Source organism: Lactuca serriola, chromosome 1 (assembly GCF_051521515.1).
Source record: "Lactuca serriola cultivar US96UC23 chromosome 1, Lser_US96UC23_V15, whole genome shotgun sequence".
Lineage (NCBI taxonomy): Eukaryota > Viridiplantae > Streptophyta > Magnoliopsida > Asterales > Asteraceae > Lactuca > Lactuca serriola.
The window spans coordinates 117,381,698-117,396,178 of NC_136408.1; the positions used below are offsets into that span (position 1 = coordinate 117,381,698).

The window sequence follows — 14,481 nt, forward strand, 5'->3', positions numbered from 1 at the left end:
AGGTAGCCTACTACTTAGAGCTGCCTGCGGAGTTGAGTCAGATTCACGATACCTTCCACGTGTCCCAGTTGAGGAAGTGTATCGCTGATGAATCGGCAGTGGTTCCGTTAGAAAATATCCAGGTGGATACGGGTCTAAATTATATTGAGAAGCCGATTGTGATTCGAGATCGGAGGGTAAAGATTTTGAGGAACAAGGAAGTGCCTTTAGTTTAGGTCCAGTGGCAGCATCGGAAAGGGCCCGAGCTGACTTGGAAGCCGGAGCGTGAAATGCGTGAGCAGCACCCATAGTTGTTTGTCGAGAAAGACTTCGAGGGCGAAGTCTGATTCAAGTGGGGGAGAATTGTAACATCCGGATTCCCAGGTATATTATTTTAATATTTTATTTTTGGAGTTGTGGAGGAACTCGGTGAGTTGGTGCTTAGACTCGCCGAGTAGGGTAGCGGATTATCATTCGGGTTCACGACTGGACTCGGCGAGTCCATTAGTGGACTCGGCGAGTCCACGCTGTTTAATGAAACCCTAATCCCTCGGGTTTTGAGCCTATTTAAGGGCACTCATAGCCTCCCATTGCGGCTATAGTCCCTTGAGAGAACCCTAAGTGACCTAAATCGTTTGTGAGGAAGGAGAGACCATATTTGATCTTTCTATCATTGGTTTCGCAAGAAGAAGGTGATCAAGACCAAGATGAGGCTGAAGAGATGCGTTTCTAGTGATTTCAGAGTTTAGAGACTTCATCTTGAGGTATTTATTTGGACCTTCCTCAGTTTTGGTGTTGATTCTTAGAGTTAGGGTTTTCTAACCCCTTTAGAGGATGGTTACGTGGAGCAATTGGTCCCTTCTCGAGTTTATACTTCGGATCTAGACTCAAAGAGGTCCAGAGACCTTAACCCTTGGAGCTTTATGAGTTATTTTAGGAGCCATGAACTTAGGACGTCATTTTTGGGGCAAAATCACCAAATGATACCATCTAGATGATATATGAGTGTCAAGGTATGAACTTTACGTGATTATTATGCTTGGGAAGGCCAGATCTATGGATTAGAGGAAGAGATCTGACCTCAGGAGGTCAATGGAGTTTGTGCATGGCATGAAATCGCCGAGTCCAAAGATCAGACTCGGCGAGTAGGGTTAGGGTTTCACGTAAATAACTCAGTGAGTAGACTTGCCGAGTTATGGGAATAACTCAGTGGGTCAGAGGGGGATTAGAGGACTGGAGTTCAAGGCGGAACTCGCCGAGTTGTTCTTGAGACTCGGCAAGTTGAGTCGAGGTGGCCCCGCGATTCATGGCTGGTGACTCGTCGAGCAAGGGGAGGGGCTAGACGCGCCAAGCGGGACTAAAGAGTTAGTGGACACGTGTAGACTCGTCGAGTCGCCAGCGTTCACTCGACGAGTCGGGTCAAGGTTTGACCGTTGACTTTTCAGGCAATGAATCAGTTGCCTTCACAAACACTTCTACTCTAACTAATTGGAATGCTTTAAAACAGGAAGTTTTTAATTACAAAATAGCTGCACGTCCTAATAGACATAGAAAATTTGAAAATGAACTTGCGTCTACAATGGATGTCGCTCTTGGGATTTTAACTGCATGTTTAAATATTCCATAATTAAAAGAACAAGTGACTTTTTTTCTTCTTCTTTTTATTTTTAGCAATAAGAAATTAGTATTAGTAGTTAGAATTTGCAAAGGGGTAAATAAAGTCAATTTAGTTAGGATTTGTGAATACATTGTATTAGTCATTAATCATGCTTGTGTGCTTTTTTGTTGGGCAAGATCGTTTAACCATAATTATAATATAAAACTTTAAAAAAATTACATTTTTTGATATATATATTTTTTGTTTTGTTTTGTAGAGGATACTAAAGAACAAAGTGATAGTGATGCCCTTGAGAATAATCCACAGTACACAACCATTTATGTAGGCAACCTTAGCCCTGAAGAAGTACTTTTTCTACAAATGTTGCTTAAGGTAGTGGAGGGCCTTTATGTAATGTGATGGATCAACCTCTTTTAAAGTTTCATCTACATCTAGTTTTATTCTTCTGACATGCTTTTTGTATTTGGTTTAATAGCTGAGGGTCATAATCAAACCCACGCCTTGTGTTGGTGTAGGGCCTTTATGTAATGCACAACAGGTTTCCATGATGGCATGAAAGTGGTATTAAGTATTTGCATTCTTATTATATTATACCCCTCACATTTTCCCAAATTACCCCTTCCTCTACAATGTTTTTTTTGTTTCTGTGTATTTTGTGCATCAGGTAAAGTTGATGGAAGAAAGGAATATGAAGCCACTTGATTTAAATCTTGCAAAATTATCAGCAAGAGACTTGGAGTTGAATTTAGCTAAGTCATTATTGAGTGAGATGGGCCAATGTACAACTGCTTATCCATATAATCAGCTGTTTGGAGCATTACTCTTAAAGAATTATGAAGGCAAGATGCAACTTTACTTAGTTGGAATTTGATGTACATAGTAGGTTAGATGCAAATTTATATATTGTAAGAAATAGAATTCTATGACATTCAATTTATGCAATGGATTCTATTTTTTGTATATGATATTTTATTTTCTATTATGAAACATTAAATACAAATTTAATTTGAAAATAAGTAAATCTATAAAGAATATTTTTTTTAAACATTTAAAATTATGATACGCAAAAATGTGTGTCGTCTTCATTTATGACATGACCTTTCTTGACAGGGGCTTTCTTGATACGCATTGCGTGTCATTAACACGCGCGTCGTAATGTTACGACACGCGAATGTGTGTCGTCTTCCTTTATGACAGGGCCTTCCTTGATACGTATTGCGTGTCGGAAACGCGCGTCGTAATTGTACGTCGTAAATGAGCGTCGTCAATGCGCGTCGTCTATAGACGACACGCAAAAGCGTGTCGTCTCTGTAGGCCTTCCTTGACGCGCATTTGAGTGTCGTCTGAGCCTTTTACGACACACAATGAGCGTCATAAAAGGCAGTTTTTCTAGTAGTGCATTAATAATTTTTTACTGAAAATTAATAACTTTGACATTTTTTCATAAACATAAAACTCATACCTTTATTATTTTAAATGAGAATACAAATATAATAAGAACAAATATTATATGATTAATGTTAGAATTATATCTCATTAACATTAAAATTATAGTGAACATGAATTTGTCAAGATACATTTTCTCACCTGTTTCTTCTTCCCACTGATAAAAGAGGAAACATTGATCAATTATGGTATAAAAACAAATCAGTGATTTCGTTAACAAAAGCTATAGGAAATCAGTTACAAGATAAAGTCCTGATTGAATTGACAGAAACGAAATCATCATTTTTTTAAAAAATTTAAAACTGAAATTCATAAGAGATATAACCCAATATGGCAATATGTCAGGTTCATTGGTCGGAACCTTTTTCTTTCTACACACGGTCTTGTGTTCCTTATCAATTAAATATGTCATCCATTTTGAAATCCCTTGAAGTTAGCCAACAATATCGTTAAAATACACCCAATTCATATTATTATTAATATGAATTGAATCCCTTGAAGAAGGAACCGATGAAAGATAAAAGTTAAAAGGTTTCCTAATCAACATACTAAATTAAATTGAATGAAAAATTGAATACCCTCCATATTAACACAGAAATCGATTTTAATACCTTTTTTGTTTAAATTATGTTATTAGATATTTTATTTTATTTGAAGCTGTTTCTTTTAGCTAACCATATATATAGAAATTAGTTGCTTATCTTTTTTCCTTTAAGGTTAATCACATCTGACTTTTTCATCCACTATTTGCCTTCAAGTTTACGAAAAATCCATCATGTGAGGATCGTCTTTATTTGATTGCTAAGTTCCTGGCTTGGGTATCATCTAGAAGAGTATAACACCACGCAATTTAATCATGTAAGTTTTTGTTTAATTTTTCCGTCATATTAATGAAAACTGCACAATTACTCATTTTTTGTTGTTGTTTATAACTATAGAAATGAATACACATATAACTTTCTATCTGAAACTATACATTCAATAGAATGACTATAGAATGACTGAATATGTAACTTTGAACGGTGTCCTACCTCGAACTGATACACTCCCATAATGGTAAGAGCAGCAACTGGGTCTTCAACAGATAAACCCTAACTTCTTCATCCGTCTTGATGACCATCGGAACTTAAAGTAATATCCTCCTTATGTCTGCAAATTGTAATTCATTTTGAAATTTCTCCCCCAAATCATCACCGTCACTCGATTAAGATGAATCCAATGATGGATATCAACATGCACGTCTGTTGAATGGAGTTTATGGATTATTCGTAGCTTTCTTCGTGATTTATTGGGGATTATGTCGATGATTAAAGTTGTTGATCAGATGCATATATCGATTGAAGAATTTTGGTGGAGGTGGATGAGTTACGGTATGCGAGAGTTAGGGTTTAGACGAGATATTTTGATTTAGAGATGGATAATGTAAAGACTTTTCGTTTGCAATTTTGACTGACATTTTGATCTATTGCCGGCAAACATTATACCCAATAAAAAAATATTGGGACAATATTTGTAAATAAATAAATAAAAAAGATATTAATATATTTTAATGTCGTGGAAAAATCCCTCCATATGACCCACAAAACTCAAATTCTTACTATTGACGGACCATTTTTTTTCATCTATAATTTAGAACTACATTTAAAACCCTTGAATTTTCATATATTGAATAATAAAACACAATATAAATTTTGTAAATAATGACTTATTAAATTTGGTTATATATTATTCTTGTGATTGAGTTATGTCAAATTAATACATGTTAAAGTTGAGATGTTTTAAATATGTTTTCATTTTATAAAAAGTGGAATATGTAACATAACCTAAAAGATTATAAAAATATTAGTTTATTATATATAAGAAAAAACTAATTTTAGGATAAAATTACAAAATATACAATTCATGGTTATCTTCATAATTATTTTTTTAACCTAAAATAAATAAGTATAACTAACGTAATTAAGCTTTATGTATTTATAAATGGATTTACTTTTAAATTATTCATCATATTTTATATTTGTTTTATAACATTTCAATTATTTGTAACAATATACATAACTAATTATTTCGCATACAATTTGTATTTTAAATACAAATTCTAATTGTATTTATTTTCTTTTTATAGATGATAGACTATAATATGAATTCTATTTTTGCTAAAGAACGAAGAAAGTTAAGGAAATTATATTTGGATAATAGAAGGATTAGAAGATTATTTAACAAAGCAGCCAATCGTACTTCATCTACCTCACAACCTTTTTACATTACCCAGAACGGTAATTATTTTCTACGTTAAGTTTTTATTTTTTTGTAGAATTAATATGTTATGTGTTATATAATATAAACATTTCATATCTCTATAATTAACTTTAATATTAATATTTTTTTTGTTATTAAATGTATTTCAAATTATATGTAGTTATTAATATACATGAAATATTTTGTTACATTGCAATAATTACATGAATAACAAGTTATATTTTTTTTCCAGCTTCTTCTACCAATCATCATAAAAGTCGAACACTCTCATCAAATCACAGACCGTATTATACATTTTGAAATGCCATCAAATCAACCAATTCATCAACAATCACTCTCACTTCTTCATCCAAGCAGTTTTCTCCAGGAGTGCACAACTTAAAAGGAAAGTCTGCAAATGTATCTCCTATACGTATATTCGACCTAACAATAGATGATGCTATTAATGCTCCATTCAATCCACAGATGGAGGTATAACAAAACCCAATCATCATAAATACAAAGATAAGTTACATACGTAAGTTATATGTCTTTATTGTTTAATATGTTTTTATTTTATGCATCCTATTTTATATATGTTTATCAACATATAAATCAATATTTAACATGTTGGATTATTTTTTAACTTAGGGTTATAGATAAAAATTTAATTAACTTTGTTTCTATTTTTTAACTTGTGACTGTAATAAAATTTTAATTAAACTTTGTTTCTGTTATAGATTCCAAGTGAAAAATTTATTCCACTTTAGCTAAAGAGCAACGAAAACTAAGGAAGTTATATTTGGATAATAGAAAATTCAAAAATATATCTACCTTATCAAACGGTCAAACTTCGTCTACAACGCCATCTGTTAACACGAGCCAGAAACGTAATTATTTTGTGGGCTTTCATTATTTTTATTATCCGTATATATGTTTATTTACATTACCCAATTGTGTTTAAGTTTCATTATTATTAATTAATTTTATTATTAAACAAATTTGTAATTATATGTAGTTGATGTCTTCAATCGTCCTCAACATTTAAACTCTTCAAAAAAGTTCACACATTTTTCGTCTCAAAAGGAAAATGTTAGCTATGAGAAGACTCCTCAACGTCATTCTACAAACTTGCAATCTCCTTCAAATCTGAATTCTAGGACTCCACTTTCCAATATCTCAAATGGTATGCATATTAACTACGTTATACATTATCAGTTATTTTACATTAAATTAACTACATGATTAACAACTTATTTTTCCTTTAGCTGTTTATAACAGTCAACATAATGGTCCAAAACCCTTATTAAATAATCGACGATATCCTACATCTTCTAATCCCAAGAACTCAAAAAGAAAGTTTGCACATATATCTCCTATACCTATATGTCACTTAACGACTGATAGTGATATTAATGGTGGAGATATTATCCAACCAACAGATGTTGGTATATCAAAAGGTAATAATCATAAACAACATTTTATATATTCTAAGTTGATAATTATAATTTTTATTTATATTTACATTTTTTTATAATGTTCTATTTAACAGGTTATTTAGATCATGGTGATCAGAATGTTGTTTGTGAACTATGCCAAGCTAAATTATGGAAAAACGAATCTTCAAGAGGCAATAAAACAGGGAATAAGATATTTTCTCTCCGTTGTGGTTATGGGAAGGTAGAACTACCTCCTTTAAAAGAACCACCGCAAAGTTACAAACAACTTTATCATGTAGTAGATTCTAAAAGCAAATACTTCATGAAAAACATCCGTCGTTACAATTCAATGTTTTCATTTACGTCGATGGGTGGGAAATTTGATTCATCAATTAATAGAGGAAATGCACCATACATATTCAGGCTTAGCGGTCAAAATTATCATACCATCGGAAGCCTTCTCCCTTCAAATGGATGTCAACCATGGTTTTCTCAGTTGTACATATATGATACCGAAAATGAAACCTCAAATAGACAGAAATGTTTATGGTATATATTCAGTTATACTCTTACTTTCTATGATCACTTTAACAATATTAATTTTATATAACTTATGTATATATTAAAATAATTTTATTTACAGGGGAAGCAATCATCCTTCTACATCAACTGATGATTCAACTAATCTTCAAATTATAGAAGATTTGAAGCTTATGTTGGATTCAAATAACGAGTTGGTCAAGTTACGAATTATTGGAAAAAGACAGCATGATGGAAGGACATACAACCTACCAACTGCTTCTGAGGTCGCTGCTTTAATTGTAGGAGACATTGGTGATTTTGTTGATAACAGAGACATCGTTGTTCAAACTTCGTCTGGATCTCTATGCCGTATGAGTGAATTACATCCTTCTTACCTTGCTCTACAGTATCCTCTACTATTTCCATATGGTGACGATGGTTATAGAGTTGACATCCCCCATAGAGGTGTTACGTCTTCGAGCAATAGCAAGCGTCCAAACACTACAATGAGGGAATTTTTCGCTTACATGATTCAAGACAGGGATAATTCTTTCTCATTGATTTTGAATTCAAGAAGGCTTTTTAAACAATTTTTGGTAGATGGTTATACAATGATTGAAAGCGAGAGGTTATATTACGTACGGAAGAAACAGAAAGTTCTTCGATGTGAATCTTATGATAATTTACGTAACTTTCAACATCAGGGGAATAAGAACATTTCGGAATTTGGCCAACGTGTTATATTACCTTCTTCTTTTACTGGTGGTGCACGTTACATGATGCAAAACTACTTAGACACCATGTCTCTTTGTAAGTGGTTTGGATATCCTGATTTTTCCATATCCTTTACGTGCAATCCAAAATGGCCCGAAGTTCGAAGATTTCTTAAGGACACTACGCTTAAACCAGAGGATAGACCTGATATCCTATGTAGGTTATTTAAGATCAAACTTAATGCGTTGATTAAAGACCTACGTGAGAATTCAGTATTTGGCATGGTTCAAGCAGGTATTTAAATTTATTTATTCATACTAACCATATTATATTATAATGTTGTGTTTTATTTAAAATATAGTTATATTACATACATTATTTAATTTTTTAGTACAAATTTGTTTATTTCGATATATGCAGTTGTGTATACAATTGAGTTTCAAAAGCGCGGGTTACCTCACAGTCATATTTGTCTATTCATGCAACCTGATTACAAGCTTCCTACAGTGGAACACATTCATCAATTTATTTCAGCTGAGATTCCAAGTATTCACCAAGATCCTGCTATGTATTCACTTGTGAAGGAGTTTATGATACATGGTCCATGTGGTGCTCAAAATGTCAATTGACCTTGCATGGTGGATAACAAATGCTCTAAAAACTTCCCAAAGAATTTCTTTGAACATACTTCAATTGATGAGAATGGTTTTCCTATATATAGGAGAAAAATCGATGGATCGTTTGTAGAAAAATCTGGTGTCCAGTTAGATAACCGAAATGTTGTTCCATACAACAAATATCTGTTGAAAAGATACCAAGCACACATAAATGTTGAATGGTGCAATCAGGGATCTTCTATCAAGTATTTATTCAAATATATTAATAAAGGTCCAGATAGAGCTACTGTTACTTTTGTACAAAACAACAATGGTTCTGATAAAGATGATACAGTCGATGAGATAAAAGAATACTATGACTGTAGATATCTTTCTGCATGTGAAGCATCTTGGCGAATTTATGGATATGATGTTCATTACAGACATCCTTCAGTGATGAGACTTCCTATTCATCTACCTAATCAACAACAAGTTGTCTACGATGCAGATGATGATATCGATGGTGTTCTTAACCAGCCTTCAGTTGCTTCTTCGATGTTCACATCTTGGATGGAGTGCAACAAAGTTTGCAAACAAGCAAAAAAACTAACTTATATTGAATTTCCAACAAAGTTTGTTTGGAAGCTTGATTCAAAAACTTGGAAGCCAATGGAGTTCGGATATTCGATTGGCAGACTTCATTCACTGTCACCTAATCTTGGCGAAGCATATTTCTTAAGAATTCTTTTAAACAAAGTGAAAGGACCAAAATCATTTGAAGAAATCCGCATGGTTAATGGTGAAATATGTCCTTCATTTAGAGATGCATGTTATGCTCTCGGCCTCTTAGATGATGATAAAGAATACATCGAAGCTATTAAGGAGGCAAGTCAGTCTGGATCCGGTTATTACTTACGTTTTTTATTTGCTACCATGTTATTATCTCACAGCTTGTCTAGCCCAGATGTTGTGTGGGAAAATACATGGGAATACTTGTCGGATGGAATTCTTTACAATCAACAACAATGATTAAAATCTCCAGGTACTATAATATTCTTTACTTATTTATTAAAATACATTTTTAAATCAATATACAATATTAATTTATTGAAAAGAACAAATTTGTTTATATATTTTTTGGTTAATATTATACCAATTTTCTTTCAGGTTTATCACTTAATGAAGATCAAATTAAGAACCTGACTTTGTTTGAGATTGAACAAATTTTACTTCGTAACAATTTAAATCTCATAAATTTTACAAGGATGCCTTTGCCCGATGCTGATTCTGTATCCTCTTCAAACAATCGTCTTATTAGTGAGGAGCTATATTATGACATACGAAATTTAAAGAATGAGTTTGATCAGCTTTCAATTGCATTAACATCTGAGCAACAAAACATTTTTGATGATATAATGACTGCAATAAACAATAATGAAGGAGGTGTTTTCATTGTCTACAGTTCTGGTGGAACGGGTAAAACCTATCTTTGGAAGACATTATCGACCGCAGTTAGATGTAATGCTAAAATTGTTTTAAATGTTGCTTCAAGTGGGATCGCTTCTTTATTATTAACCGGTGATAGGACAGCACATTCAAGGTTTATAATTCCTTTGGTTCTTACTGAGGTTAGTATTTGTTCCATATCACCAGATAGTGAACTCGCCAGTTTATTACGAAAAACCTCATTAATCATTTGGGATGAAGCACCCATGATTCACAAGCATGCATTTGAACCTTTAGATCGAACTTTGAAAGATATATTCAAGTGTCATAATCCTATAAATGAAACTTTGCCATTTGGAGGGAAAGTAATTGTTTTTAGAGGAGATTTTAGACAAATTCTGCCTGTCATTCCAGGTGGTAGTAGACAAGACATTGTTAATGCTTCATTAAGTTCATCATATTTATGCCAACAATGCAAAGTCTATCAACTAACCAAGAATATGAGGCTAACTGTTGGAAGTGATACATCTGCTTTTCAACAGACAATGGATTTTGCAAAAAGGCTTTTGGATATAGGAGAAGGGAAACTTGGTGGTTTTAATGATGGCGAAGCGATTATTGATATTCCGGATGATCTTCTGATTAATGATCCTTATGATCCTATAGGTTCGTTAATCGAGTTTGTATATCCTTCAATTCTTGAAGCTTCTAGCAATCCAGAATATTTTCAACAAAGAGCAATACTTGCTCCAAAAAATGAAGTTGTCAGAAAAATAAATGATCGTTTGCTTGCATTATTTCCAGGAGATGAAGTTAAATATCTAAGTTCAGATAAACTATGTGAATCTGAGTTTGTCCATGATCACTTTGATGCCAATTTATACTCACCTGATGTTTTAAATGGTCTTAAAGTCTCAGGTCTGCCTAATCATAAGTTAGTTTTGAAAGTCGGGGTTCCAGTTATGTTACTGAGAAACATTGATAAAAAAATGGCTTATGTAATGGCACTAGACTACAGGTGATATCTTTGGGCAAACATGTTATTGACGCAGTTATCATAACTGGAAGTAATATTGGAAATCGGACATTTATCCCAAGAATAACCTTCACACCATCTGAAAAAAAAATCTCATTCAAATTCCAAAGAAGACAATTTCCATTAGCTGTTTGTTTTGCAATGACAATTAACAAGAGCCAAGGACAGTCCTTATCTAAGGTTGGTTTGCTTTTGAAAGATCCAGTTTTTACACATGGTCAATTATATGTTGCCCTATCTAGAGTTCAAAGTGGAGAAGGATTAAAATTGTTATTTTAGATAAGGATGGTAAACTTACAAATAAAACTTCTAATGTTGTTTATAAAGAAGTCTTTAGAAATTTGTAAGTTGTTTGTAAAATTTTATTCCTCATAACCTGTTTTCTTCTTATTATTAATAAGATTTTGTTAATTTTTCTTTTATAATTTCTTATTTTTTATAATATACGTTTATTTTAACAACTTAATTTTTAGATTTATTTACCAATTTTAATTTACTTCACTTAGTGGGGTTGTTTTATTTTTACAATAAATTTAATATATCATTATATTATATCGTAACGTTTTTTTTTCACAAATAAAAACTATATAATATATATTGAAATTTAATTTCACATACTTATTTGAATCAACAATTTTAATTTTACATAACTACATAAAATAAGTATTCATTAATAATTTAATTATATGATTTGATTAATAATTACGATATTTTAATATGAAAATATAATTAATTTCGCACCCGTTGTTCCCACGGGTTATAAACTAGCATTCTAATATATTGAAAGGAAAAAACTTACTTGAAAGTTCAGTGCGTCCTCAATCCTCTTGACGATCGTCTAAGTTGGTGCTAATGCATCGATAAACAATTTTCTTAAATGTATACAAAGAATGAATGTTAATTTGATCTATGATACCAGGATCAATGAGCTTGTTTAGGCCGTCATCATAGTATCGTTTGACCAGCTGTATGAGTGTTTGTTGCTGACCATCATCAATGCTCCTCTTTCTCATAAACGAACATGCCAGTCAACATCTCAAACAAAACGATCCCAAATGAGTAAACCTGTAATCCTGTGGTAACCATGCCACTTTCTTTGTAAATTAATGGGCTACCCGCAGCAGCTCTGTAGAGTTTTGGCTGATTTGGTCAGGTACAACTAGTAGTGAAATTCCAAAGCCACAAATTTTGGTGTCCAGATTTTCATCTAACAATATAGTTGAACTATTCACATTTCTGTGAATTACTACCCTATTCTCCCCAAGACATGAATTGAGGTAGTTGAGCCCTCTCACAGCTCCCATACAAATATTCATGCGTCGTGCCCATGTTAAACAAGAACTATTATTGGGGTCTTGGAGATGATCTTCAAGGCTATAATTGCTATTGAATTCCGAAAATATAATCATTTCCTTGCCTTGATCACAGTAGCCGATGTAACGGATGATGTTTTCGTGGTGGAATATGGACATCATCTTAAGTTCAGTTATAAGGAACTCATCCTTATCTTGGTGATGGAAGCGTTTGAAAGCAGCTATGCGGTTTTGCCATTGTTTAGAGAGTTGTCCTCTGTAAACTACAGCATAATCTCCGTACATTTCGATATAATTTTCTGAATTGAAGTTTCTGGCCGCCAAGGTGATGTCCTCTAGTGGAATTAGAAAACTTTCTAGGTTTTCATATTGAAGGCTTCCTATGGTAACATTTAGAAAAGCATGGTTTTTCTGTGAATACAAACAGAGTTTGTTTAGAGATACGTAAAGAAATTATATTCCAGTACTTCCCATGTAACTATTGCTTGTTTATCTTTTTTATACAGAACATAACTGGTTAGGGTTATGAAAATCATAATTTTACAATTTCGTCGACCTCTGTTTTGTCATATGATCATATACTTGAGGGAGAACAGATTGATTTCGGTTCAATTTGCTTTGTTATGAAAATAGTTGTAATCAGAAAACATAAACAGGTAATTTGAGGAGGTCAACAAGATAAAGACAACCATGCGGTTTTTGGCATGATAATTTTTAGGATTCAGATTATATGCAACAAATTTATTGAGTTTCTTGATCGTAATTCACATGATCTGGAGGTAATAGTTGTAATCAATTATTTTTGTTTTAATTCAGTCGGTTTCCTCCAAAGTTGTAAGTGACCTGGTGTTAGTTTAATTAACTGAATGGAATAAGATATTTGCTTTCATAAAGTAAGTTTCTGTATAGTAATTTTCAAATATCTTTCGACTATATTTATAGTTTTGCTTCAATTACGTTTCAAAGGGTTTTCAAAATTTTGATTGAGCATGGAATAAAGTTAAAGAAAATATTATGGTTTTGCTTCAATAACAAATACATTACAATTCTATTTTTTTTGATAAAAGTATTTGATTTATAACGGTATACAAAATGATTGAAATTTTGAAGGTGATGAACCCTGAAATTCCTTTGTAGTCTAGTGTATAAAAAATTGTGTATACCCTTTGTTTTTGTTTTTTTGGTTGGTTTTATCCTATAACTTTCGTTTAACTTTCCAGTTTTACAATTTTTGTTAAATTGTAATTGTTTTGTTACTTATACCTTTATATAGTACACAGTCTTATTGTAACTGTTGTATCTATATATTGAAGTCTATCGCACACAACCCTATTTAAAGGGTTGTTCACACATTCCATCATGATATCAAGCCATATGTACGGCTTTCACTAGAAACCCTAAAACAACAGCTACCTTGGTGTCGATGGCGGCTGCAGCTGCCTAACATCCATTGCCACCCTTCTCTTTGTCGCCATCTCATTCTTGCTACTCCTTCCTGCCGTCTTCAACTTCTCATCATGGTTTCAGCAATCTCTCTCCCCCGATTACCTTCAAGAACCTCCACACCGTCAACGACTAACAGTTAACCCGTAATTGCACTTATTAATGTTTATTCACTTTTAGCTTTAAACTTCCGTCAATTGCTCAAATAAATTTTTTTGCAACATACCTTTCTTATGCAAATGTGCTAAAGTTCATGGCCATATAACCAAAACATATGAACCTCAAGTTGATGATGATAACGATTCGGAGGCCATTGATATTCAAATGAATCTTGGTTTTATTCTACATGTGATGCTAATCTCTTACGAATTATTTTTACATCAATTGTACATTAAAGATCTTTGTAATAAGCTTGAAGATTTCTTCCTTAATAACAAGATATCAAATATGCTTTAACTTCAGGAGCAATTTATCAACACCAAAAGGGTGCGTCCATTACTATTTTTTGCAACTCCCTTAAAAACAAAAACTTAGCTAAAGCTCTCCAAGTGTAACACTCGGTTTCAGATTTGCCCTGTTACGGGGGCTGCAGCCGAATCATCAGTTGTCAAGGGGTCTAGGGCTTCGAGAAAGGAAGGATTTAGCCCATTTCAGATGTAGTTGTCATGGTTTAAGTGATCCATGTATTTAA

At 32.8% G+C, this 14,481-nt stretch overlaps 2 protein-coding genes across 2 annotated transcripts; both read left to right on the top strand.

Annotated features, from left to right (window-relative positions):
• The first annotated feature begins 2,285 nt into the window (after positions 1-2,285).
• LOC145060517 (uncharacterized) lies at positions 2,286-9,581 on the top strand. The gene is made up of 7 exons (XM_079008168.1): positions 2,286-2,436; positions 6,300-6,467; positions 6,550-6,741; positions 6,834-7,269; positions 7,364-8,250; positions 8,377-8,524; positions 8,678-9,581. Exons 1-7 carry the CDS (start codon positions 2,286-2,288, stop codon positions 9,579-9,581), a joined length of 2,886 nt encoding a protein of 961 aa, XP_078864294.1.
• Positions 9,582-9,817: 236 nt separating this feature from the next.
• LOC145060523 (uncharacterized) lies at positions 9,818-11,020 on the top strand. Its single transcript, XM_079008174.1, has one exon. The coding sequence runs from the start codon at positions 9,818-9,820 to the stop codon at positions 11,018-11,020; it is 1,203 nt and encodes a 400-aa protein (XP_078864300.1).
• The last annotated feature ends 3,461 nt before the right edge of the window (positions 11,021-14,481 follow it).